The sequence below is a fragment of the Cygnus atratus genome, chromosome 34 (genome assembly GCF_013377495.2).
Source record: "Cygnus atratus isolate AKBS03 ecotype Queensland, Australia chromosome 34, CAtr_DNAZoo_HiC_assembly, whole genome shotgun sequence".
NCBI lineage: Eukaryota > Metazoa > Chordata > Aves > Anseriformes > Anatidae > Cygnus > Cygnus atratus.
Window position 1 is genome coordinate 91,047 of NC_066395.1, and position 24,252 is coordinate 115,298.

Genomic DNA, 24,252 nt, shown 5'->3' on the forward strand with positions numbered 1-24,252 from the left:
CATTCCAGCTCCAGCTCCCGCAGCCGTTCCAGCTCCAGCTCCCGCAGCTGTCCCGGTTCCAGCTCCCACAGCCGTTCCAGCTCCAGCTCCCGCAGCCGTCCCGGTTTCGGCTCCTGCAGCCGTTCCAGCTCCCGCAGCCGTTCCAGCTCCAGCTCCCGCAGCCGTTCCGGCTCCAGCTCCCGCAGCCGTTCCAGCTCCAGCTCCCGCAGCCGTTCCAGCTCCAGCTCCTGCAGCCGTTCCAGCTCCCGCAGCCGTTCCAGCTCCAGCTCCCGCAGCCGTTCCAGCTCCCACAGCCGTTCCAGCTCCCGTAGCCGTTCCAGCTCCAGCTCCCGCAGCCGTCCCGGCACCCACAGCCGTTCCAGCTCCCGCAGCCGTTCCCACTCCTGTGGCTGGGTCAGAGAAACGAACTGTAGCAGTGCAAGTTGCCCCTGCAGAGGGTACTCCAACCCCTGTGGCAGACCCTGTGGCTGGGTCGGAGAAACGAACTGTAGCAGTGCAAGTTGCCCCTGCAGAGGGTATTCCAACCCCTGTGGCAGACCCTGTGGCTGGGTCGGAGAGGCGAGCTGTAGCAGTGCAAGTTGCCCCTGTAGAAAAGGTGAAAAAATGGTATAGAGACTCAGGTCGTTTAGAACGCAGAAAGTCTTCTGCTAAGTCTGGGCGTGGAGAAGACGAGGCTGGGCCATCAAGTGTGCAGGAGGATGAAGATGAGGATGAGGATGAGGAAAAATCAACAGTAACTACCCGAACCCTATACCAGCGTGAGCTACGAGATGTGCGAAAAGATTTTGGTCGCTGTATAGGTGAACAGCTTGTCACCTGGCTGCTCCGGTGCTGGGACACTGGAGCCAATGGTGTGGAATTAGAGGGCAGGGAAGCCAAGCGGTTGGGATCCCTTGCTAGAGATGCAAGCATTGACAAAGCAATTGGAGATGGAGCACGATCTCACAGCCTCTGGAGGCGTCTCCTGTTAGCTGTGAAGGGAAGGTATCCCTACAAGGAAGAACTTGTATGTCTACCAGTCAAGTGGACCACCATGGAGAAGGGAATCCAGTACCTGAGGGAATTAGCCGTACGGGAAGTAATTTATATGGACCTAGACGACGCACAAACATCCACAGATCCAGATGACGTCCAGTGTACTCGACCCATATGGCGGAAGTTTGTACATAATGCACCATCAACATGGGCCAGCACATTGGCAATAATATCCTGGAAAGACGGTGAAGATCCCACAGTGGGTGACATGGCTAAACAACTCCGGCAGTACGAAGGAAATCTCTCCTCTTCCCTACAGGCCTGCGTCTCGGCTGTGGAGAAACTCTCTGAAGAGTTCCACCAACTTAAAGAGAATTTATCTTCCCCCCCACCTGAACAAACCAGTGGCCACCAACTAAAAGAGAATACTTTGGAGAAACTTTTTGAAGAGGTCCACCAACTTAAAGAGAATTTATCTTCCCCCCCACCTGAACAAACCAGTGGCCACCAACTAAAAGAGAATACTTTGGAGAAACTTTTTGAAGAGGTCCACCAACTTAAAGAGAGTGTATTTTCTTCCCCACCTGTACGAACCAGCGTCTCGGCTATTAGGGGTAAACGCGCATCCGTGCAAAGAAGACAATATGGTGGGTACACACCCCGCGCCACCCTGTGGTTCTACCTACGTGACCATGGAGAGGACATGAGAAAATGGGATGGAAAATCTACTGAGACCCTAGAGGCACGGGTACGTGAGTTACAAAAGAAAACAATCGGGAGAAAGGGGTTCTCTGAAAAGTTTGCTGCTCCAACTTCTAGCAGGCAGTCTTTTAAACACAGAAACGAAGATTCTGACCAGGACTAGAGGGGCCCTGCCTCCAGCCAGGGGGAGGAAAGGGACAACCGAGTTTATTGGACTGTGTGGATTCGATGGCCTGGCACGTCTGACGCACAGAAGTATAAGGCTTTAGTAGACACCGGTGCACAATGTACTCTAATGCCATCAAGCTGTAAAGGGCCAGAGCCCATCTGTATTTATGGCGTGACAGGGGGATCCCAGCAGTTAACTGTATTGGAAGCTGAAGTGAGTCTAACCGGAAATGAGTGGCAAAAGCACCGTATTGTGACTGGCCCGGATGCTCCGTGCATCCTTGGCATAGACTATCTTAGAAGAGGATATTTCAAGGACCCAAAAGGGTTCCGCTGGGCTTTTGGCATAGCTGCCTTAGAGACAGAGGACATTAAACAGTTGTCTACCTTGCCCGGTCTCTCAGAGGACCCTTCTGTTGTGGGGCTGCTGAGGGTTGAAGAACAGCAAGTGCCAATCGCTACCACAACTGTGCACCGGCGGCAATATCGCACCAACCGAGACTCCCTGATTCCCATCCACGAGCTAATTTGTCAACTGGAGAGCCAAGGAGTGATCAGCAAGACCCATTCACCTTTTAATAGTCCCATATGGCCAGTGCGAAAGTCTAATGGTGAGTGGAGACTAACAGTGGACTATCGTGGCCTGAACGAAGTCACGCCACCACTGAGTGCTGCAGTGCCGGACATGCTAGAACTCCAGTACGAACTGGAATCAAAGGCAGCCAAGTGGTATGCCACAATTGATATTGCTAATGCATTTTTCTCCATCCCTCTAGCAGCAGAGTGCAGGCCACAGTTTGCTTTCACTTGGAGGGGAGTCCAATATACGTGGAATCGGCTGCCCCAGGGGTGGAAACATAGCCCTACCATTTGCCATGGACTGATCCAGTCTGCGCTGGAGCAGGGGGAGGCTCCTGAACACCTGCAGTACATCGATGACATCATTGTGTGGGGTGACACGGCAGAGGAAGTTTTCGAGAAAGGGAAGAAAATAGTCCAAATCCTTCTGAAGGCCGGTTTTGCCATAAAACAAAATAAAGTCAAAGGACCTGCACGAGAGATCCAGTTTTTAGGAATAAAATGGCAAGATGGACGTCGTCAAATCCCAATGGATGTGATCAACAAAATAACAGCTATGTCTCCACCAACTAGCAAAAAGGAAACACAAACTTTCCTAGGTGTCGTGGGGTTTTGGAGAATGCATATTCCAAATTACAGTCAGATTGTAAACCCGCTCTACCAAGTAACTCGTAAGAAGAATGCTTTTGAATGGGGCCCTGAGCAACGACAAGCCTTTGAACAAATTAAGCAGGAAATAGTTCATGCAGTAGCCCTTGGGCCAGTCCGAACAGGACCAGACGTAAAGAATGTGCTCTACACCGCAGCCGGGGAGAATGGTCCCACCTGGAGCCTCTGGCAGAAAGAACCTGGGGAAACTCGAGGTCGACCCCTGGGGTTTTGGAGTCGGGGATACAGAGGATCTGAGGCCCGCTATACTCCAACCGAAAAGGAGATATTGGCAGCATATGAGGGAGTTCGATCTGCTTCGGAAGTGATCGGTACTGAAGCGCAGCTCCTTCTGGCACCCCGACTGCCGGTACTGGGTTGGATGTTCAAAGGAAGGGTCCCCTCTACACATCATGCAACTGATGCTACATGGAGCAAGTGGGTTGCACTGATTACTCAGCGGGCTCGAATAGGAAACCCCAGTCGCCCAGGAATCCTGGAAGTGATTATGGACTGGCCAGAAGGCAAGTACTTTGGGATATCAGCAGAGGAGGAGGTGGTCCGTGCTGAAGAAGCCCCACTGTACAACAAGCTACCAGAAAATGAGAAGAAATACGCCCTGTTCACTGATGGGTCCTGTCGTATTGTGGGAAAGCATCGGAGATGGAAAGCTGCTGTATGGAGTCCTACACGACGAGTTGCAGAAGCTGCTGAGGGAGAAGGTGAATCGAGTCAGTTTGCAGAAGTGAAAGCCGTTCAGCTGGCCTTAGATATTGCTGAACGAGAAAAGTGGCCAGTTCTCTATCTCTACACTGATTCATGGATGGTAGCAAATGCCCTGTGGGGGTGGCTACAGCAATGGAAGCAGAACAACTGGGAACGCCGGGGCAAACCCATCTGGGCTGCTGCATTGTGGCAAGATATTGCTGCCCGGGTAGAGAACCTGGTTGTAAAGGTACGCCATGTAGATGCTCATGTGCCCAAGAATCGGGCTACTGAAGAACATCAAAACAACCAGCAGGTGGATCAGGCTGCTAAGATTGAAGTGGCTCAGGTGGACCTGGACTGGCATCATAAAGGTGAATTATTTATAGCCCGATGGGCCCATGACACCTCAGGCCATCAAGGTAGAGATGCAACATACAGATGGGCTCGTGACCGAGGGGTGGACCTGACCATGGACACTACAGCACAGGTTATTCATGATTGTGAAACATGTGCTGCAATTAAACAAGCCAAACGGTCAAAGCCTCTCTGGTATGGAGGACGATGGCTGAAATACAAATATGGAGAGGCCTGGCAGATTGATTACATCACACTCCCCCAAACCCGCAACGGCAAGCACCACGTACTTACAATGGTGGAAGCAACCACCGGATGGCTGGAAACATATCCTGTGCCCCATGCCACCGCCCGGAACACTATCCTGGGCCTTGAAAAGCAAGTCCTATGGCGACATGGCACCCCAGAAAGAATTGAGTCAGACAATGGGACTCATTTCCGAAACAACCTTATAGACACTTGGGCCAAAGAACATGGTATTGAGTGGGTGTATCACATCCCTTATCATGCACCAGCCTCCGGGAAAGTTGAACGATACAATGGACTGTTAAAGACTACACTGAAAGCAATGGGTGCTGGGACATTCAAAAATTGGGAAACACATTTGGCAAAGGCCACCTGGTTAGTCAATACTAGAGGATCTGCCAACCGAGCTGGACCTGCCCAATCAAACCTGTTACGCACTGTAGAAGGGGATAAAGTTCCTGTAGTGCACGTAAGAAACATGCTGGGTAAGACAGTCTGGGCTACTCCTGCCTCAGGAAAAGGCAAGCCCATTCGTGGGATTGCTTTTGCCCAGGGACCTGGATGCACTTGGTGGGTAATGCAAAAGAATGGGGAGGTCCGGTGTGTACCTCAAGGGGACCTAATACTGGGTGAGAATAGCCCATGAGTTGAATTGTAGTATGTTAATTATCATATAACACTGTATGTCATCACTACCATGGTTGCTATATATCATAGATGAAAATGGTGACTAATTAGAAGGTATTGGAAAGAGTGTAACCTGAGCATGACATAAATGGTATGGAATAAGGGGTGGATATCTGTCCTGGTTTCAGGTAGGACAGAGTTAATTTTCCTCCTAGTAGCTGGCAGGGTGCTATGTTTTTGATTAGGATGAGAAGAGCGCTGATAACATGCTGATGTTTTAATTGTTGTAGAGCAATGCTTACACCAAGCCAAGGACTTTTCAGCTTCTCTCTCTGTCCTGCTAGCGAGCAGGCTAGGGGTGCAGCAGGAGCTGGGAGGGGACAGACCCAGGACAGCTGACCCAAACTGGCCAAAGGGGTATTCCATACCATCTGACGTCATGCTGAACAATATATAGGGGTGGCTAGCCGGGGTGGGGGGCCGGCTGCTCGGGGATAGGCTGGGCATCGGTCAACGGGTGGTGAGCAATTGCATTGTGCATCACTTTGTACACATTATTACTATTATTATTATTGTTATTATTGTTATTATTTTCCCTGTCTTAATAAACTGTCCTTATCTCAACTCACAGGCTTCACTTTCCCGTTTCTCTCCCCCATCCCGGAGAGGGAGGGGGGAGGGTGAGCGAACGGCTGTGTGGTGTTTGGCTGCCAGCCGGGCTAAACCACAACACTCCTCTACTTTATGTTCACAGAGAGACAGGCTCCTCGTGTACAGAATCTCTGAGCTGTAAACACAACACAAACAGACAGAAATATAAAAGTGACTAATGAAGATATTTTACTGGGCAACATGGGCTAAATTATAACTAAGAACATCCCGTAATATTAGTTAACATCAACAGCAACAAAAATTTACAGATTTGTTTTTCTGTTATAATTGATATTATGTGTTACATGCAAAAGGAGAGGGGCAATTCATTGATTCTTAAACACACCTAGGCATAAGTTTCATCAAGGCATCCTTGACTTCCTTGCTCCTCATGCTGTAGATGAGGAGGTTAAGTGCTGGAGGCACCACCAAGTACAGAACTGCCATCACTACGTCCAGGGCTGGGGAAGAGATGTAGGGGGGTTTCAGGTATGCAAACATAGCAGTGCTGAGAAAGAGGGAGACGACAGCCAGGTGAGGGAGGCACGTGGAAAAGGCTTTATGCTGGCCCTCCTTAGAGGGCATCCTCAGCACAGCCCTGAAGATCTGCACATAGGACAGCACAATGAAAACGAAACAACCAAAGGCCAAAAAAATGGTAAAGACAAGTGACCCAACTTCCCTAATGTAGGCACCTGAGCAGGAGAGCTTGAGGATCTGGGGGATTTCACAGAAGAACTGGTCCACAGCATTGCCTTGGCAGAGGGGCAGGGAAAATGTATTGGCCATGTGCAGGACAGCATTGAGAAAGCCACTGCCCCAGGCAGCTGCTGCCATCTGGGCACAAACTCTGCTTCCCAGGAGGCTCCCGTAGTGCAGGGGCTTGCAGATGGCAACGTAGCGGTCATAGGACATGATAGTGAGAATATAAAAGTCTGCTGTAATCCAGATGACAAATATAAAGACCTGTGAAGCACGTCCTTCATAGGAGATGACCGTGGTGTCCCAGAGGGAATTGTCCATGGCTTTGGGGAGAGTGGTGGAGCTGCAGCCCAGGTCGAGGAGGGCGAGGTTGAGGAGGAAGAAGTACATGGGGGTGTGGAGGCGGTGGTCGCAGGCCACGGCGGTGAGGATGAGGCCGTTGCCCAGGAGGGCAGCCAGGTAGATGCCCAGGAAGAGCGCGAAGTGCAGGAGCTGCAGCTCCCGCGTGTCTGCGAATGCCAGCAGGAGGAACTCGCTCACAGAGCTGCTGCTGGACATTTGCTGGTTCTGGCCATGGGGTCTTGCCCAAGGAGGAAAAAAACAGTAAGAAAATACAGCAGAATTATCTGACAAGGTCTAATTCAAGCACACGTTTGGCAAGTCCCTTTCATGAGTTCTGCCCAATTCTGCTTGAGGGTGTCCCTAGGAGCAGAGGACTCTGCTTCGGTAATGCAGGAGGTAATCCTGCTCTACAGCAACAGATAAAGAGGAATATAGGGTACTCCCAGATTCAATTCACTCCTGATATCATGTGATTATCCACATTTTGGCCCCCAATTCACCTGAGAGAAAGCAGGGATGCGGGGTTTTCTTTTTGTATGTTTTCCTTCTTGCTGCACTCCAGGTGAAACCTTATGGATCCTCAGAGAGAAAGGGATATTCCCCTTAGTGCAGAATGTCCTTCAGAGGGGACATCTAGTCTGTCCATCAAGGCTGGTCTCTTCTGCTGGCATGTCTTTGAGCTGCAGGACAACTACACGTACATGTTCACCTGAAAATAACCAGGGTACTGCCGAGGGCAGAATAATCATGCTCAAGGTGCCCCTCTCCAGACCCCTCACCCTGTCCCCATATTCCCCTTCCCCCAAGCACAAAGAGGGCTCACTCCACAGGCACCTGAAATCCCCATCACCTGCCAGCCTGGGAACAAGAACAGCAGCAGCACGGCCAGGTGCAGAAGCCAGGAGGAATGCCAGTGTGCTGCTGCCACGGGAGGCAAGGCCAGGGAGGGACAGACGGACACTCAGCAGACCCTCCTCTGCTGCAGCTCTGCCTGCAGAGGAGGCAGCTCATGCTCATTGCAAGTGATCTGTGCTCACCACAAGCCGGCAGAGACCTCCCAAAGACAGGGCACTGGGCAGGATTTGCACTTGGAGGGTTTGCAGCTCCTAAAGATCAGCTAGTATAAAACCTGAGAGGACCACTATGATGATGTTGATGCAGTCTGTGGGCTGAGATGTGGGAAGGGACTTTATGAAGTTCATTAATGACATATTGATCCCTCACTACAATGCTCTAGGAGCCTCAGTCTCCTGTACAATCCTGACAACTCATTACCATGACACCTGCTTCCACTTCACTGCAGGATTCTTTAAGCACAGGCTACAGACAAAGTCTTGCCTTTCAGGTAGCCCCTACCTTGGTCTTTCTCTTGAAAAATCCAATCATAAATGCCATTCTCTAAAGAATCATAGAATCATAGAATATCCCGAGTTGGAAAGGACCCATGAGGATCATCTAGTCCAACTCTTGGCACCGCACAGGTCTGCTCAAATGTTTAGACCATGTGACTAAGTGCACAGTCCAATCGCTTCTTAAATTCAGACAGGCTTGGTGCAGTGACTACTTCCCTGGGGAGCCTGTTCCAGTGTGTGACCACCCTCTCGGTGAAGAACCTCTTCCTGATGTCCAGCCTAAACTTCCCCTGCCTCAGCTTCACACCATTCCCGCGGGTCCTATCACCGGTGTTTACAGGTCACCTGCCTCTCCACTCCCCTTCACGAGGAAGTTGTGGACCGCGATGAGGTCCCCCCTCAGCCTCCTCGTCTCCAGGCTGAACAGGCCCAGTGACCTCAGCCACTCCTCATTCGTCTTCCCTTCTAGGCCCTTCACCATCTTCATCGCCCTCCTCTGGACACTAGAGCATCTAGCATCTAAAGCATCTTCTCGCTGGAGAAACAGAGAGAACCGTTCTGAGAGATGCTATCACCCATCGGATGTGCCACCTGTAGAAGACCCCTCTGGCAACTGCACCTGCATTGCCCTCCAGCCAGAGACTCATGGTGTCAAGATTCTGCAGATCTCTCCTGCCACACGCTGCCCTCTGTTGTTGTGCTCCTCACTGCCTCCAAGCCCTCTCTCCTTCTCTCCTCTCTGCGTCTCTGCTGCGGTCAGAGCCCCCAGCCCTGCTGCGCTGGGCAGAGGAGCTGCTCCTGGGCAGAGCTGTCTCTCTGCACCACGGCCCTCTTGCCAGGAGCTCCCACTGGGCCCAGGAGCCCGGCCCAGCTCAGCAGCAGAGGCCCAGCCCAAGGCATTGGAATCACCCCTCTGGGGGCTTTGGTGATGAGCCCACGAACCTCAGACACTGAGAGCAAACTGAAGAAATCTCTCAAGAAGTCCAAGTCAGATGCAAGTTTCCTAGAGTGTCCCCCTGAGGGCCAGGACTGACATAGCCTCCCTTGGAGCTCGTTAGAGCAGGGCATTGGAGGTAGTGAGGACAAGGAGACAAAGGTAATGTGAAGGTGACACTGATATGTAGGAAAACTGGATGTGTTTCACCAAGCACAAGGCTCAAGCCTTGACCCTTGGCCCCCGGGAAAGGAGATGCTCTGCTCAGGGTTCTTCCTGGGGCAGTAGGAGATGGGGATCTGCATTGCCAAGTGCAGGAGATGGGTACGACCCCTGCCTTGTTCGTGGGTGGGGGCAAGGTGGCAATGAGACACTGGTGCTTTAACGATAAGCTGTGTCCTCATAGGCCTCAGTGGCAGAGACCACAGCCATAGCCATGGATATAAAGACCTTGGTCCTGTTGGGACTTTCAGCCTTGTCGCAGTCCTTAATCCTGTCCACACCAGCCTGTCCTAGGCACTCTCAGACCTGCACCTCTTTCCCTGCTGGCTGTAGACCCTTGTCCATCTGGTGTCTTACCAGATCTCAGCTGAGTCTGATAACTCAGATCTTCTTGGTGGCCATGCTCCTCGTAAGGCAGCTCTGTAGGAAGCTGGCCTGGTTCCTGATGAGCAGGTACCACTGCTCTTATGGCATCCCTCGTGGTGCCCAGGCCCTCCTCCCCCCGTGCACTACTCACTCAGCAGGGTCCCACTCTGCCCTGATGTATGGGGTTATTCTTCCTCCGATGCAGGACTGGGCTCTTCTCCTTGTAAATGCCAAGATGTTTCTGTAGTCAAAATCCTGCAGTTTCTCAAGATTCCCCCACACTGACGCTCCGTTCTGTCAGCAGTTAATGTCTGCAGGCAGACGGTTCAACCTTCATGTGACTGTGCTATCTCTCACAAGATAGCAGCATCAGGAATTGCAGGAAAGTTTGGATAATACAGGAGTAACCAGTTGAATGGAATTGCAGCACAGAATCACTGAAGGGTAAGGGATGGAAGGCTTCCAGGTTCCACCTCTTCTGTGCTTCCTTCTCATGCATGCTGTCAGTTTGTCTGGAGCTGTGTCCTGAATGTTATGGGGCTGTGCAGGTCAAAATTAGAAGGGCCAAAGCCCAGCTGGAGGTCAATCTGTTTATTACTTTCAAAGAAAATAAAAACTGTTTATATAAATACTTTAATAAAAGAAGATTAAGGAGAATGATCATTTTTAATGTGTGTGTGGGAAAACCTGGTGACAAGAAAGGAGGTAAAGGCTGAGGCACTTAATGTCTTCTTTTTCTTAGGCTCTAGCAGCAAGACCAGTTGTTCCCCTGGACAATTCTTCCACCTCATGGCCAGTGCAAAAGTTCTAATGAGCACTTTGTGGCAGTTTTTTCTCTCCTGCTCTTTCCTACTACCAAAGAAAGCTCCATCAGGGTGGAAACCACTCCTGAAGTAGGAATCCCAACCCATCAGGCTCCTTGCCACCTGTCAGCCAACCAGACAGAAGTCACCTCACCAGCATCTGCCAAGCCATGCGCCTGCTGCTGGCCTTGCAGCTTCTTGGCTAGACACACCCAAGCCTTGTGCCTCCTGCTGTCCAGTCATGGACTCAAGCAGAAGGGACAGGACAACCCACATGCGGGCCTTCTTTCTGTCTGGGTCCTCCTGGGTATGTAGGCAGAGGGGATCCCACAGTCAGCATGCCAACCAGGTGCCTTCTGCTGGCCTACCAGGGCCACTGTCAGATGTCAGCCAAAAAGTACAGATCCCAGGGAGAAGTCAAGGGTGACCTGCCACCTACAGACAGAAGGGACCTCACAGTCCCTTTCCGTGATGCTTTCCTGCTGCTGCCCTATCAACTGCAGAGACAGAAGTGACCTCACAGTCACTTCCACAGCCACGTTCCTCCTGCTCGTGCAGGAGATCCCGAGTCCGAGGTGACATCTCTCTAGTCCTCTAGGGACTGGGGCTCAACTTTCTGGGTTAGAGATTAATAGAGCATTTTAATGTTAGTCTTAAGGGCAGGGATTAGGTTGAGCAAGAGAGTAAAGGTAATTGAAAGAGGCTATGGGCTGAGTTTTTCTTCAGGTGATGCTTCAAGTTCTGCATTACAATTGTGGATTCCTGTCAGGGTGTTTGACTAATGTTTAGGTTGAGGGATTATTGATACTGTTGAAAATAGGGTAAGGACCATACATGACATGTTTGAAGTCAGTGTTACAGCAGCATCAACATTACATGAACCCTCTTATCTCTTTAAAGGTAAGCTTCCAAGCTCCTCTTGCCTTTCTCTTCCCTCCCCTAAATCTCACATCTCTCCTTGCCAGGCTACTCCTGACCTCCCCATATCAGTCATCTAACTGGGATCAGCTTTCTGATGGTTTTCATTATATCAGAGTATCTGTCTCACCTCTGTTGGCTACTCTATTCCATAGTATTAGACTGCTCTATACTCTATACTCTACACTCTGTTGGCTATTCTAGTCTGTTGCTATGAAAGCCTCCCGTGGGAATTGTTAGGGCAGATAATTGGAGGCCATGATTACAGACAGGCAAAGGCACTGTGCTGAGAAAAGTCTCGGTTTGTTTTGGTGAAGCAGAAGGGCCAAGGCCTGACCCCAGCCAGTGGGAGGGGAGATCCTGCACCCCCAGCACCCCCATGTCTCACTCTGGGCTCTTCCTGGAGTCTGTGGGATAGGGGGCGACGCCCATAATATCATGTGAAGGACAATGGTATGACACCTTCCAGCGTTTGCACATGGTTGAAAGGAGAATACATGGTCCCAATGCCATGAGTATATCACATCTCCTCATAAGCCATGGCTGTGGGGACAAAGATTTCAGTGCTGCTGAAGCCTTCCATTCTTGTCAGAGCCCTCTGCCTTCTCCTCTGCAGGCTTTCCTGTGCTGTCCCACACTTCTCTGAAGGCTGCAGACAACCACTTCTCTTCCCCACCTTGCTCTCACTCTGGTATTCCCATGATTTCACTGATGCCTCTCCACTCTCTCCAGCTGTTCCTTCAAACACAAGGGCATGGGCTGATCCAAACTCCATCTGGGTGACCTCTGGACCCACAGCACCAGTTCCAGCACCTCATCTCTGAGCCAAGAATTTTGTCTGACTATCTAATCTAAATCTGCCCTCTTTAAGTTTAAAACCATTCCCCTTGTCCTATCACTGCACATCCTGAGAAAAAGTCTCTCCCTAGCTTTTCTGTTGGTCCCCTTTAAGTACTGGATGCACGCTATAAGGTTTCCTCAGAGCCTTGTCTTCTTCAGGCTGAAAAACCCCAACTCCCTCAGCCTGTTTCAATAGGAGAAGTGCTCCAGCCCCTTCATCATCCTTGTGGTCCTTGTCTGGACTCGCTCTAATAGCTTCATGTCATTCTTATACTGGGAGCCCCAGAGCTGAACGCAGTACTCCAGGTGGGGTCTCATGAGAGCAGGTGGGGTCTCATGAAGTTCCCGTAAGCAACCTATCAAGCCTGTGCAGTTCCTTACCCCCAGGAAGGAACATGACAACCTATAGCCAGGCCTTCTTCCTGTAAGGGTCCTACTGGGTATGTAGGCAGAGGGGATCTCACAGTCAGCATGCCAACCAGGTGTCTGCTTGTTCTGGGTTTGGCTGGGAAAGAGTTAACTTTCCCTGCAGTGGCCCACATAGTGTTGTACTCTGCACAAGGTGAAGTTGCTCAAGGACTCCTCCTAGCTTGGCATCACCCACAAATGAGCTGAAAATATATACACCATCATAAAGGGAGAAAACAAAGATGTTCAACGGTGTTGACCCAAGTGCCCATCACTGAGGGATGCTGCTGGTATCTGTCTGGCAGGAGGACTTTGTACCACTAATGTCCAGCCACCTTCCCCCCCACATCATCATCCCTTTCTTCAGTCCAAATATCACCAATCTGGCTAAAGGGAGACTCCAGAAGACCATGCCAAAGGCTTTGCTAGTGTCCAGGTTCACCACGTTCCCTTCTTTCTCCTCCCCTACTGCTTCAGCAATCCCTTTGTTTTCCTCCAAGTGCGTGAAGATGGCTGTGGCAGGACTTCCCCCATCATGTTACCAGGAGTAGAGTTGGCAATTGCACTTCTTCCAATCATTCTCGTTTCCCTTCCTGAAGATGGGTTTGATGCCTGCCTTTTCCAAGTCCCCAGAAATCTCTCCGATGCAAACTTTTGACAGCCCAGTCTAGAAAGGCAGGGTAGTGTGACATAGAGGAGAGGGGCATCTGCAATGAACCTGTGCAAGAGGGAGTGACAGAAATCTCACAGGAACACTGGGGGTTGTTTCTGGAGTCACACAGGGCAACGTCTGTGCTCTGTGAGGTGTTCACGTCTGAGCTGGCCTCCTGCGCTCCTCATACACACAGGGCTGTTGAGAGACACAAGTCCCTGCCTTGCACACCCACGGGCAGTGCAGTGCAGTGCTTGCAGTGTCCCTCTGGATCCTGCAGCCACTGCCAGAGGCTGGGAGGCACTCCCAGGGGATGCCCTCCTCTGAGATGCCACAAGGCATGAAAAGTGGGCACAGGGACCTCAGTTCAAGGAAGCACATCCCAGAGCTGCATTCAGGTGGCTTCCCAGGGGACGTTACTTGGCCTCATGACACTATCTGCCCCACTGGCCTTCATAAGACTTGTAGGAATACCTGATGACCTTTGTGCTCCTTTGTGTTCAACTGTCTATGTGCATATGATGTGTCTTCTGGCACCAAAAGCAAAGGGTTTCTCTTTCCATATATACCCTGCATACACAGGGGGCCCCGCTCGTCTGGGACATCCCATATCCCAGGGAGCATTTCCCAGATGAGCATGTCTGTGGTGGCCTAGATTGCCACTTCTGCACCTTTTCCTCATGCAACCCACAATCCCCACAGCCCCGAGCTGGTGGAGCTTCCCTGTAGAGTATTAAGAAAGAGCGTGAAACCAACCAAATGACCCTAGTGCCTGTAATGTTTTACATTGTCAGTCATATACAGAAGATGAAGTGTAATTTCTTGATTTTGAAAAACATCAAGACATCAACTTCCTCAAGGCATGCTTGAGCTCCTTGTTCCTCATGCTGTAGATGAGGGGGTTCACTGCTGGAGGCACAACCAAGTACAGAAATGCCACCACAAGGGACAGAGGTGGGGCAGAGAATAAGGGGGGCTTCAGGTAGGCAAACATGGCAGTAATGACAAAGAGGGAGACCACAGCCAGGTGAGGGAGGCACGTAGAAAAGGCTTTGTGCCGGCCCTGAGAAGAGGGCATCCTTAGCACTGTCCTGAAGATCTGCACGTAGGAGAGCACAATGAAAACAAAACATGCAACGGTTAAACAGGCACTAAACACAAGCACCCCAACTTCCCTGAGGTAGGCATCTGAGCAGGAGAGCTTGAGGATGTGGGGGATTTCACAGAAGAACTGGTCCACAGCATTGCCTTGGCAGAGGGGCAGGGAAAATGTGCTGGCCGTGTGCAGGACAGCATTGAGAAAGCCACTGCCCCAGGCAGCTGCTGCCATCTGGGCACAAGCTCTGCTGCCCAGGAGGCTCCCGTAGTGCAAGGGCTTGCAGATGGCAATGTAGCGGTCGTAGGCCATGATGGTGAGAAAAGAATACTCTGCTGTTGCAGTGAAGAAGAGACAAAAGACTTCTGTAACACATCCCCAGAAGGAGATGGCCCTGGTGTCCCAAAGGGAATTGGCCATGGCTTTGGGGAGAGTGGTGGAGATGGATCCCAGGTCGAGGAGGGCGAGGTTGAGGAGGAAGAAGTACATGGGGGTGTGGAGGTGGTGGTCGCAGGCTATGGCTGTGAGGATGAGGCCGTTGCCCAGGAGGGCAGCCAGGTAGATGCCCAGGAAGAGCGCGAAGTGCAGGAGCTGCAGCTCCCTGCGTGTCTGCGAATGCCAGCAGGAGGAACTCGCTCACAGAGCTGCTGTTGGTCATTTGCCTGTTTGGTTCACGGGGTCCTGCCCAAGGAACAGAAATACAGTGATAATTTACCACAGAGTTATCTGAGAAAAACAAGTTCCACTTCTCATTTTAAGCCCCTCAAAGCTCTTGGATACTTCCAGGCAAACATTTAGCAGGTGCCTTTCATGTGCTCTGCTTGATGCTGCCTGAGGCTGTCCCTTCGAGCACAGGACTCTGCTGCGGGTAAGGAAGGTGTCAGTCCCATCCTACAGCAAGAGGTAAAGACCATAGGTGGATCCAGATGCCTCACACTGTCCCTGTACTCCCCTTCCATCCAAGCACACCGAGGCCTCACTCCATGGACATGTGAAACCCCCATCCCCAGCCAGCCTGGAAACAAGAACAGCAGCAGCACGGCCAGGTGGAGAAGCCAGGAGGAATGGCAGCGTGCTGCTGCCAGGGGATGAAAAGCCAGGGAGGGACAGACGGACACTCAGCAGACCCTCCTCTGCTGCAGCTCTGCCTGCAGAGGAGGCAGATCCTGCTGGAGACAGCAGGGGCTTGAGGGCAGAGGCTCTGCTGGTGGGAGAGGAGAGCAGGGGGTGTCCCAGGGAAGGCGCCTGCCCTGCAGGGGATGGCAGGGAGGTGCCTGAGCCCTCCCTCACACAGCATTTCTGGCAGCTGCTCCCTCTCACCGCCTGCCCATGTCCCTGCTGCCTGCCCATGTCCCTGCTGGGAGCTGGTTCTGTGTCCACCAGTCTCCTCCCTGTCCATGCTCACTGACCCCATCCCACAAGCTGTGTGCTCAAATTCACTTAGATTCCCCTCCACTGCAGGAATCTGAAAGAACAGAATCCAAAAAAGATTTTCCCTTCAGACTAAACCAAACCTCAGTCTTCTTCTTGAAATGTCCCCTTATAAATGCCATTCCCTAAGCATCTTCTACTCCTCGCTGGAGAAACAGAGTGAACCGAGAGATGCTATCACCCATCGGATGTGCCAGCTGTAGAAGACCCCTTTGGCAACCCCATCTGCATCACCCTGCTGCCAGAGACTCACTGTGTCAAGAGCCTGCAGATCTGTCCTGCCACACGCTGCCCTCTGTTGTTGTGCTCCTCACTGCCTCCAAGCCCTCTCTCCTTCTCTCCTCTCCCTGTGCCACCTGCGGTCAGAGCCCCCAGCCCTGCTGTGCTGTGCAGAGGAGCTGCTCCTGGGCAGAGCTGTCTATCTGCAGCGCTGCCTGCTTGCCAGGAGCTCCCCTTGGGCCCAGGAGCCCGGCCCAGCTCAGCAGCACAGCACCCAACCATGGCATCGCTTGCTCTGTGCCATTGGGCTCCCTCGAGGTGTCCCCAAGGCCTCAGGGCTGACAGCTCCTGAAGGCAGCAGGGTCTCTGCTGGGGTGTGGTGTTTGAAGCACACTGAAGTCATCACCGACTGCTCCTCTCTGAACAAAGGGGAGATGGATTTTAGGAAGTGTAATTTCTGCTATTAGAGTGAGGATGTCTACCAGAAGTACAAATGACACCCTCCCTTAAAACCCTATTCCTTTTCCACAGTGTGGAAAGACACCTCAGCCATGACAGGCAGAGATAATTTCACCTCTCTGAGCTTTGTTCACCATTTCACTCTCTCGGTGAAGAATCTCTTCCTGATATCCAGCCTGAACCTCCCCTGTTGCAGCTTGAATCGTATGATGTTTTTGTCTAGCTGTATGCTGGACATTTTGTCCAGTAGGATTCTATGGGAAACTGTGTCGAAAGCTTTACTGAAATCCCAAAAGATCACATCAGCTGGTTCAGCAGTTCCTGGCAAATCCGCCAGGAACATCTCCAAATGGTGACAAAGGCCATGGAATAAAGGAAGTGGAGCGCTGGAGAAATCACCGCTGTCCGCCTGCCTCAACACGCCTCTGCTCTTGGAAGCCCTCCAGGAAGGTGGGGTTTGAGGCCTGTCCTGGGGCTAGGCCTTCTTCAAAAGATGGGAGCGAAGGCACCTGAGATACAGCAGTCCCTCACCGTGCCTGAACTTGGCTGAACAACAGCCAGCCTTTGCTGTTGTCCCAAGTAGGATGTGTTATACGGAGGGAATTGCGGCCCCGCACAGCCCACGGGGCTCTGTGCTTTGAGGAGGCCTCAGCACCATCCCCCTGTCTGCCATGCGGGAAGGCAGAGGTGGTACACGAGGGAATGGCAAACATACCCTCAGCACGTCATGGTGAGGGAGAGGAGTAGGGCATGCGCTGCAGATGAAGAGGAGAGTGGGGAGAACCGTCTGGGACAGACGCAGCGTCCTCCTTAGGCTGCCGCAGCCTCCCCGCGGCCCGTGGCCATGGGCCTCCAGAGCAGGAGGAGCCCGTGGAAGAGGCTGAGGTGGAGGGGCAGCCTGCCCCTTGCAGCCGGGCTGCCAGATCTGCCTGCAGGAGACCACTTGTGCCTTTGTGTGCACAACGAAGGAGGAACCCGTCATGATTTAGGATCTAAAGTCTCTCACTTCAGGAGACCTGTGGCATACTTCACGCAGATGCACGTGGTCTTGTGTCAGCTGGACTCTGACAAATGGGCTGCAGGGAAGAAACAAGAGTGAGCCAGTGCAGCGCTGGGTGTCGGGCTGGGCCCCAAACCTCATCTCTTTCCAAGTGCTGAAAAGCAGCTGGACTACAACATGCATTTGGCAAGGGGAGTGTCAAGAAACAATGCAGTGCAGATGAACATTTAATGCAAAGTGATTCGGTCAGTCCATGACAATCAATTTACCCATCATATTCACTCCCCCCCCCAAAGGACCTGAATAATTGCAATATCCTATTGTTCTTCCCTCAGTAATCCTAATAACATAAATAAGGACCAATAGTTGTTTGTTTAAATAGTTTGGTTCAACTTCAAGTTACTCTCTTAACTACCAGTTGAAGCGGAGACTGTGGTTACGTCTTCCATGTCGCTGGCGCTGACCGACGTGTGTGTAGTTCCCAAAGGTACCCCAAAACTAATACCTAATAGTCTGCTTATTTCAGTAACTACCTTGACTATAAATTGTGGACCTCTGCCTGATGACGTTCCCAAAGGTACCCCAAATCTCAGAATTATTTCTTTTAACAGAGCTTGTACCCCTTCTCTCTCCTTACTGGTACGACACAGAAAGGCCTCAGGCCAACCTGCATACTGATTAGAGAAGTTGAGATAAAGGAGGAATAAAATGTAAACAGAACATTATGTATAGGACAGGAAAACAGATGTATGGACAATATATTTCAAACAGGACATTGGAGGACAATATATCTCAAACTGGACATTGGAACCCAAGATAAGGAAATAATTAGCAAAAACCAGTCCTTGCAGTTAGGAAGAAAGCAAACAGCAGAATCCTGACCAAGGGTGAAAAGTACACTGTGAGGAAGACTTATGGCCTTCCTCTCTGAGACCACCACCCACAGCCCACACAGACCACACCCACAGCTGGGCAGCTGAACTCCACCACAGCCGCTCTCTCACTCCCCCTCCTCAAAGGGAAAGGGGGAGAAAATATGATGAAAAGGGCTCAAGGGTTGAGACAAGGACAGGGATATCGCAGCAATTACTGCCATGGGCAAAACAGACTCAGCATAGGGAGATCAATATAATTTCTTACCTATTACTAACAGGCTAGGGCAGTGAGAAGCTAAAAGAAAACTAAAAAACACCCTCCAACAATCCACCCTCTTCTACCTCTATCCCCCAAACAGTGCAGGGGAATGGGAAATGGGGACTGTGATCAGTCCCTGACGCTTCATCTGACCTTGGGGTCTGCAGGGCTGGGTCTCTCTCCTCTCCCTCCCTACAACATGCATTGGCTGACTACATCATTGGCATGACTACAACATTGGCATGACTACAACATGTATTTGGCAAGGGGAGTGTCAAGATACAGGTTTTCCTGTTTGCAAGTCCCAGATCCTGGTGAACATCACCTAGGTCGGCCCATCTGGCAGCTGTGCTCAGAAGCTGTCTCCGAGAACCCACAGAAACCTTGGGAATGTTTGCACCCAGCAGTGTCCCTTTCCTGTGACCGTCCGAGTGATTAAAGGCCTCCAGGGTGACATGGAGTCATTGAACTCAACTTAGTCCAATGGCTTCCACAAGACTTTGTCCACTTCTTCAGCCTGACTGCAGGCATTTACCTCCTGCCATGCTGTCACCCTAACTGGCTCTGCTCTGACCCTCACCGATAAGGGCTCCCCCAGTCTGCTGCCCATCCCATAGAGGAGCTCCATGTATCCAGACAGATCCTTCACATGGAGGGCAACCCCCTGTTGATCATCCCCGCTTGCCTCTTCTGAAGAATCTGCACCCATCCAGCACGGCACCCCAAGCTGAGGGACCTGTCCCCCCACACCTCAGCAGCTCTTCCATCCATGTCCCAGCCCTGTGACAGCAGGCGGGGATCCAGCTCCTCCTGCCTGTGCCCCACGCTGAGGGCATTGGGGCACATCTGGGCTGCAGCACCTCAAATGTGGCCCAAGGGCCAAACTCAGGCTTGTCCCAGATCCTGTACCCAAGCATGGGGCATGCAGAGGCTTTCCTTCAGAGCAGAGACATGCTGCTGTGGATGGCAGATGGCCACAGGAGGATGAAATGAGTGGCCCCAAGGAGAGCAAGCCCTGGTGTTCCTGAGGCCAGAAGGAAACAGGCCTGGGCTGTGCCGCCCTGACAGCAGAGGGCCATCTGTGGTGTTAGTGCAGCCCTGAGGGCCAGTGCTGGAGCTGGGGCTGATCTCCAGGCAGGAGAAGGGGCTGCTGCCAATGTCCTTGGCTATGGGCATCCTGTGATCCAGGGACACAGAAAAAAATCACTGGGCTGTGTCTTGACTGAGTAAAGGATGGGGGTAAGAAGCAGCAGCAGTGTTTGCAAACACAAGTGGAAACCCCGGTGTGATGTGCCTCCCATCCATGCACTGCCTGCCTCTACTGGATAGAGGAGGGACAGAGCTTGGCTTGCTGCAGCCCTGGGAAGCGGCCACTTGCTCATAAGCATCAAGTCTGTTGGAGATGCCATCAGGGGTGCCCGTTAAGTACCAGCTATGAATGGCCAGAGCTGTCCTGTGGGTCCTGTGCTGCCCGTGTCAGCTGCATGCTCCAGTGGTGCTGGGCAGCGTTGGCATCTCAGGTAGCACCGCAGGCCTGGAATTGGCTATTACATGGAGCAGCTGCCCTCAACGTGGTTAGGCAATGTAGGGATGTCCGTGAGACAAGTGTCGTTACAGTCACTGGAGATGGAGGGAAAACCAGATGGAGAAGAGGGAGAGGGAGACTGAGCTCTCCCTGTGGCACAGTTCTCCACTGGGTCAGGTGGATGCCTCTACAGGCTGCCCTGAGCCTACTGAGGAGGGACAGGTTTAGTTGTCCTAAATGTGTGCATTTGCTGTCACTTCAGCTGGCCAAAGGCATTCCCCACCAGCCTCCAAGGGGATGCCCCCAGGTGCTGCCCTGTCCCTCAGGGTTCCTCCATGAGAGCTTGCAGATACCTGCACGTCCCTCTGCCCCCTGACATGTCACCAGGTGTTTGCAACCCCCTGATTTCCTCCATCTCCATTGGTGATCATGTCGCTTCCTGGAGGTGAGAAATGGAGCTCACCTGCAGGTGCTCATGTTATGCACACCTAAATTGAGGGCAGAGTAATCCCAGGTCCTGTGGGTTTGTGGCAGGCATGGTAGGGATCTGAGCCCCATTAGAGCCCCAGGAAAAAAACCCAACATGAGAATCCCTTCCGTAAGCAGGGGGTTAAAGGAGTTATTTTTGTGACCATGTCTGGGTGTCCCATCATCATCTGGGATGAGAAGAGGTGATTGTTATAGGTAATTCTTTTTCTGCTAGGAGAAATGAGCCTGGTGTGAAGAAGTGTGTGTGCCCAGGGGAGGGAGGGAAGCCCAGGGATTCCTTCAGGCTGTTTCCCAGCAGGTTCCCCTGCAGCCCCAGGGCCATGGGCAGGGAGCCTGGTGGGGGGCAGAGCAAGGGAGGCCTTGGGCTGGGCCTCTGCTGCTGAGCTGGGCCGGGCTCCTGGGCCCCAGGGGAGCTCGTGGCAAGCGGGCAGCGCTGCAGAGAGCCAGCTCTGCCCAGGAGCAGCTCCTCTGCCCAGCGCAGCAGGGCTGGGGGCACTGCCTGCACAGACAGAGTGCTTAAAGGCAGGCAGAAGTGGCAGGATGCACAGAGCTCGCTGGGGGAGAACACTTGCCAGCCCTGAGCCCGGTAGTGTCTGGCTGGAGGGCAATGCAGCCGCAGCTCCTGGAGGAAGGAGAAGCCGGGGCTGCAGGCAGGGGTGCCCAGGGCTGTGGTGCAGAGCAGGGTCCCTGCTGTGCCCCAGGGGCTGTGTGCCGGGGCAGGGCCTCTGCCGCCTGCCAGGCTCAGCACTCAGCCTGCCCGGGGAGCTGCCCAGGGCGCTGCGGGGAGAAGCTGCGGGTGGAAGGAGCCCCCCCGGCAGGGCAGGGTCCTGCTGCTGGCGGGAGGCTGCTGCCTGGGGCAGCCTGCTTTCAGGTCCAGAGCGCACCAAGGGGACTTCCAGGAAGGTGTTACTAAGAATACAGGCAAGGGATGACTTAGTTTTCAGATGAGGATCTTGTAAAGTCAGTGCTTTTTGTTTCCTCCTAAGGGAAAATGAATTGGCACTGTCAGGTGTAAAATACAGCACTAAGATCTTTATCAGGAGAAATCAGTAGATCTGCCGGGTACCTCATAAAGGCCTTTTACACACTGCTTTGCCTACAGACCGCACCAGCATCACCTTTGCTGGACACATCCTGGTTTGTCTGACCTGCTCTTTTGCACCTGCAAGCAGGGAGATGCTTTTGATCACTCCCCTGCTGCCAGGGGGTGTCTGCAGGGCAAAGCTGTGTGAACAGGGGCTGGGCTGGGGCCTGTGAGTGATGACAAGAAGGAGATGTGGGAAGCAGCTACTGGAAGGGACAGCTGCGGGCAGCAGAGACATTGGCAGAGAAGGAGAGGGATCTTGTGGCAGAAATGCTGTGGTGGGTGGACTTTGGCTGCTGCTCCCTGTCTGTCCCTCCCATGCGGACACTGTCCTCTGAGCAAGCCCCCTCGTTCTCCTCTCCCCCAGCAGAGCCTCTGCCTTCAAGGCCAGGGCGTCCAGGCCATGAGCTGCCTCCTCTGCAGCCACAGCTCCCGCAGAGCAGAGCTCCGTCTTCCCTGACACAGGCTGGTTTCACTCTGCGGATCAAAGAGGCTGGCAGTTACAGCCCTGTGACTAAACTAGGATGAGATGAATCTGTCTTTCTTCCCTTACATAGGCTGATGGCCAATATACCATCATCTCTCATGGTGGTAAAGAGGCAAAAACCCTCACTGGACCAAATGCCACTCATGCAATGCAGGGACCCAGTCACTGAAAATGTCTCCCTTCACATATAGGAAGCCCCATGTGTCCAGTGTGAGCAGGAATGAGTCCTCTGAACTCTATCTTAATATCTCCTTCTGTTTTCTCCTTGGACAGGTGCCTATTCCCTGGAGCACCAGATGTCCAACAGCAGCTCCATCAGCGAGTTCCTCCTCCTGCCATTCGCAGACACGCGGGAGCTGCAGCTCCTGCACTTCGCGCTCTTCCTGGGCATCTACCTGGCTGCCCTCCTGGGCAACGGCCTCATCCTCACCGCCGTAGCCTGCGACCACCGCCTCCACACCCCCATGTACTTCTTCCTCCTCAACCTCGCCCTGATTGACCTGGGCTGCATCTCCACCACTCTCCCCAAAGCCATGGCCAATTCCCTCTGGGACACCAGGGCCATTTCCTATGCAGGATGTGCTGCACAGGTCTTTATTTTTCTCTTCCTGATGTCAGCAGAGTATTTTCTTCTCACTATCATGTCCTACGACCGCTACGTTGCCATCTGCAAGCCCCTGCACTACGGGAGCCTCCTGGGCAGCAGAGCTTGTGCCCAGATGGCAGCAGCTGCCTGGGGCAGTGGGGTTCTCTATGCTCTGCTGCACACTGCCAATACATTTTCCCTGCCCCTCTGCCAAGGCAATGCTGTGGACCAGTTCTTCTGTGAAATCCCCCAGATTTTCAGGCTCTCCTGCTCAAACTCCTACCTCAGGGAAGTTGCACTCCTCATATTGAGTGGTTTTCTGTTTTGGGGGTGTTTTGTTTTCATTGTGCTCTCCTATGTGCAGATTTTCAGGGCTGTGCTGAGGATCCCCTCTGAGCAGGGACGGCACAAAGCCTTTTCCACATGTCTCCCTCACCTGGCCGTGGTCTCCCTGTTTATTAGCACAGGAATTTTTTCCTACCTGAAGCCCCTCTCCCTGTCCTCCCCATCCTTGAATGTAGTGGTGGCAGTTCTGTACTCGGTGATGCCTCCAGCAGTGAACCCCCTCATCTACAGCATGAGGAACCAGGAGCTGAAGGATGCCCTGAGGAAAGTGATTTCGTGGACATTTTTCAGAAGCGATAAACTTTTCCTCTCTCTCCACAAATGACTCACAGTCTGTCCCATGACAGACCTGTTTGGTTTTAGTTGCTGTTATTGTTTTTTTATGCATATAATATATATTATTTATTAATATACATGAATACATTTTTTTTCTGTTGTTTTTGTTATACGTGGTTACCATGTTCCTTCACAACTGTTTGGATTCCTTCCACTTCTGCTGAGGCATCAACCTTCTCTCTTTCTCCTGGAGCCCACATAAAGTATGTATCTGGGTGTGAGATGACCCTCTCATAGCCTCTGTGTGATATCTCTGTATCTGAGGCAAAGGAGGTGTCTGCTGTCTCTGTGGAGGCAGTGGGGATGCAGCAGGCACAGGCAAGGGAGACTGCAGGAGGATTCATGTTGTCTTCAGGCATATCTGAACATACCTAGTGCCTTTGGAAATGCTCCATAATCCTTCCAAGCATCTTGCATATCTAAAGACCCCTGGGGAAGGAGTTTTGGCAGCACTCGTTCCCATCCATCTGGGTTTTCTTCCCACCCTGACCAGCATGGCCATAACAGAGTCAACCAGGAGCACTCAAAAAGATCAGAGGAGGGATGGGGACTGATGCGGGTGATCTGGCCTTTAAATTGCCTTGGAGAGGCAAGCATGACCCAGGAGCCATATCAGTCTGCTGCTGTTCCTCAGTCCCTGTCCCTAGCACATGTCCTTGAGACAATCTCCCCACCCTGAGTGCTTGCCAGTACCCCAAACATAACCCTTGGGCAAGGCTGGAGGTGCTGGCGTGAATCTGGAGGGCCATGGTCCAGTTGTGACCATGGGCAGGACAAGCCCTCTTCTGGATCCTCTGCAGGGCTGGCAGCCTCTGTGAGCCCCACGAGAGGAGGGAGCAGACAGAGGAGGTCCTGGGGCCCTGC

At 52.4% G+C, this 24,252-nt stretch overlaps 3 protein-coding genes across 3 annotated transcripts; 1 reads left to right on the forward strand and 2 right to left on the reverse strand.

Moving 5' to 3' along the window:
- Positions 1-5,994: 5,994 nt before the first annotated feature.
- On the reverse strand, positions 5,995-6,681 carry LOC118260985 (olfactory receptor 14C36-like). The gene has a single exon (XM_035571593.1). It carries the CDS (start codon positions 6,679-6,681, stop codon positions 5,995-5,997), a length of 687 nt encoding a protein of 228 aa, XP_035427486.1.
- Positions 6,682-14,035: 7,354 nt separating this feature from the next.
- Positions 14,036-14,788, reverse strand: LOC118260986 (olfactory receptor 14C36-like; the record flags this gene model as incomplete). The annotated part of the gene is made up of 2 exons (XM_050716112.1): positions 14,036-14,572; positions 14,726-14,788. Coding segments are annotated over 2 exons (600 nt in total), but the record flags the coding sequence as incomplete, so codon positions are not given.
- A 7,602-nt stretch (positions 14,789-22,390) lies between these two features.
- On the forward strand, positions 22,391-23,377 carry LOC126913626 (olfactory receptor 14A16-like). Its single transcript, XM_050716111.1, has one exon. It carries the CDS (start codon positions 22,418-22,420, stop codon positions 23,375-23,377), a length of 960 nt encoding a protein of 319 aa, XP_050572068.1. The 5' UTR covers positions 22,391-22,417.
- Positions 23,378-24,252: the final 875 nt, after the last annotated feature.

What these genes read in the sequence shown, in the direction of transcription:
- LOC118260985 (XM_035571593.1), bottom strand. Translation starts at nt 6,681, where the DNA reads ATGGACAATTCCCTCTGGGACACCACGGTCATCTCCTATGAAGGACGT.
- LOC126913626 (XM_050716111.1), top strand. Translation starts at nt 22,418, where the DNA reads ATGTCCAACAGCAGCTCCATCAGCGAGTTCCTCCTCCTGCCATTCGCA.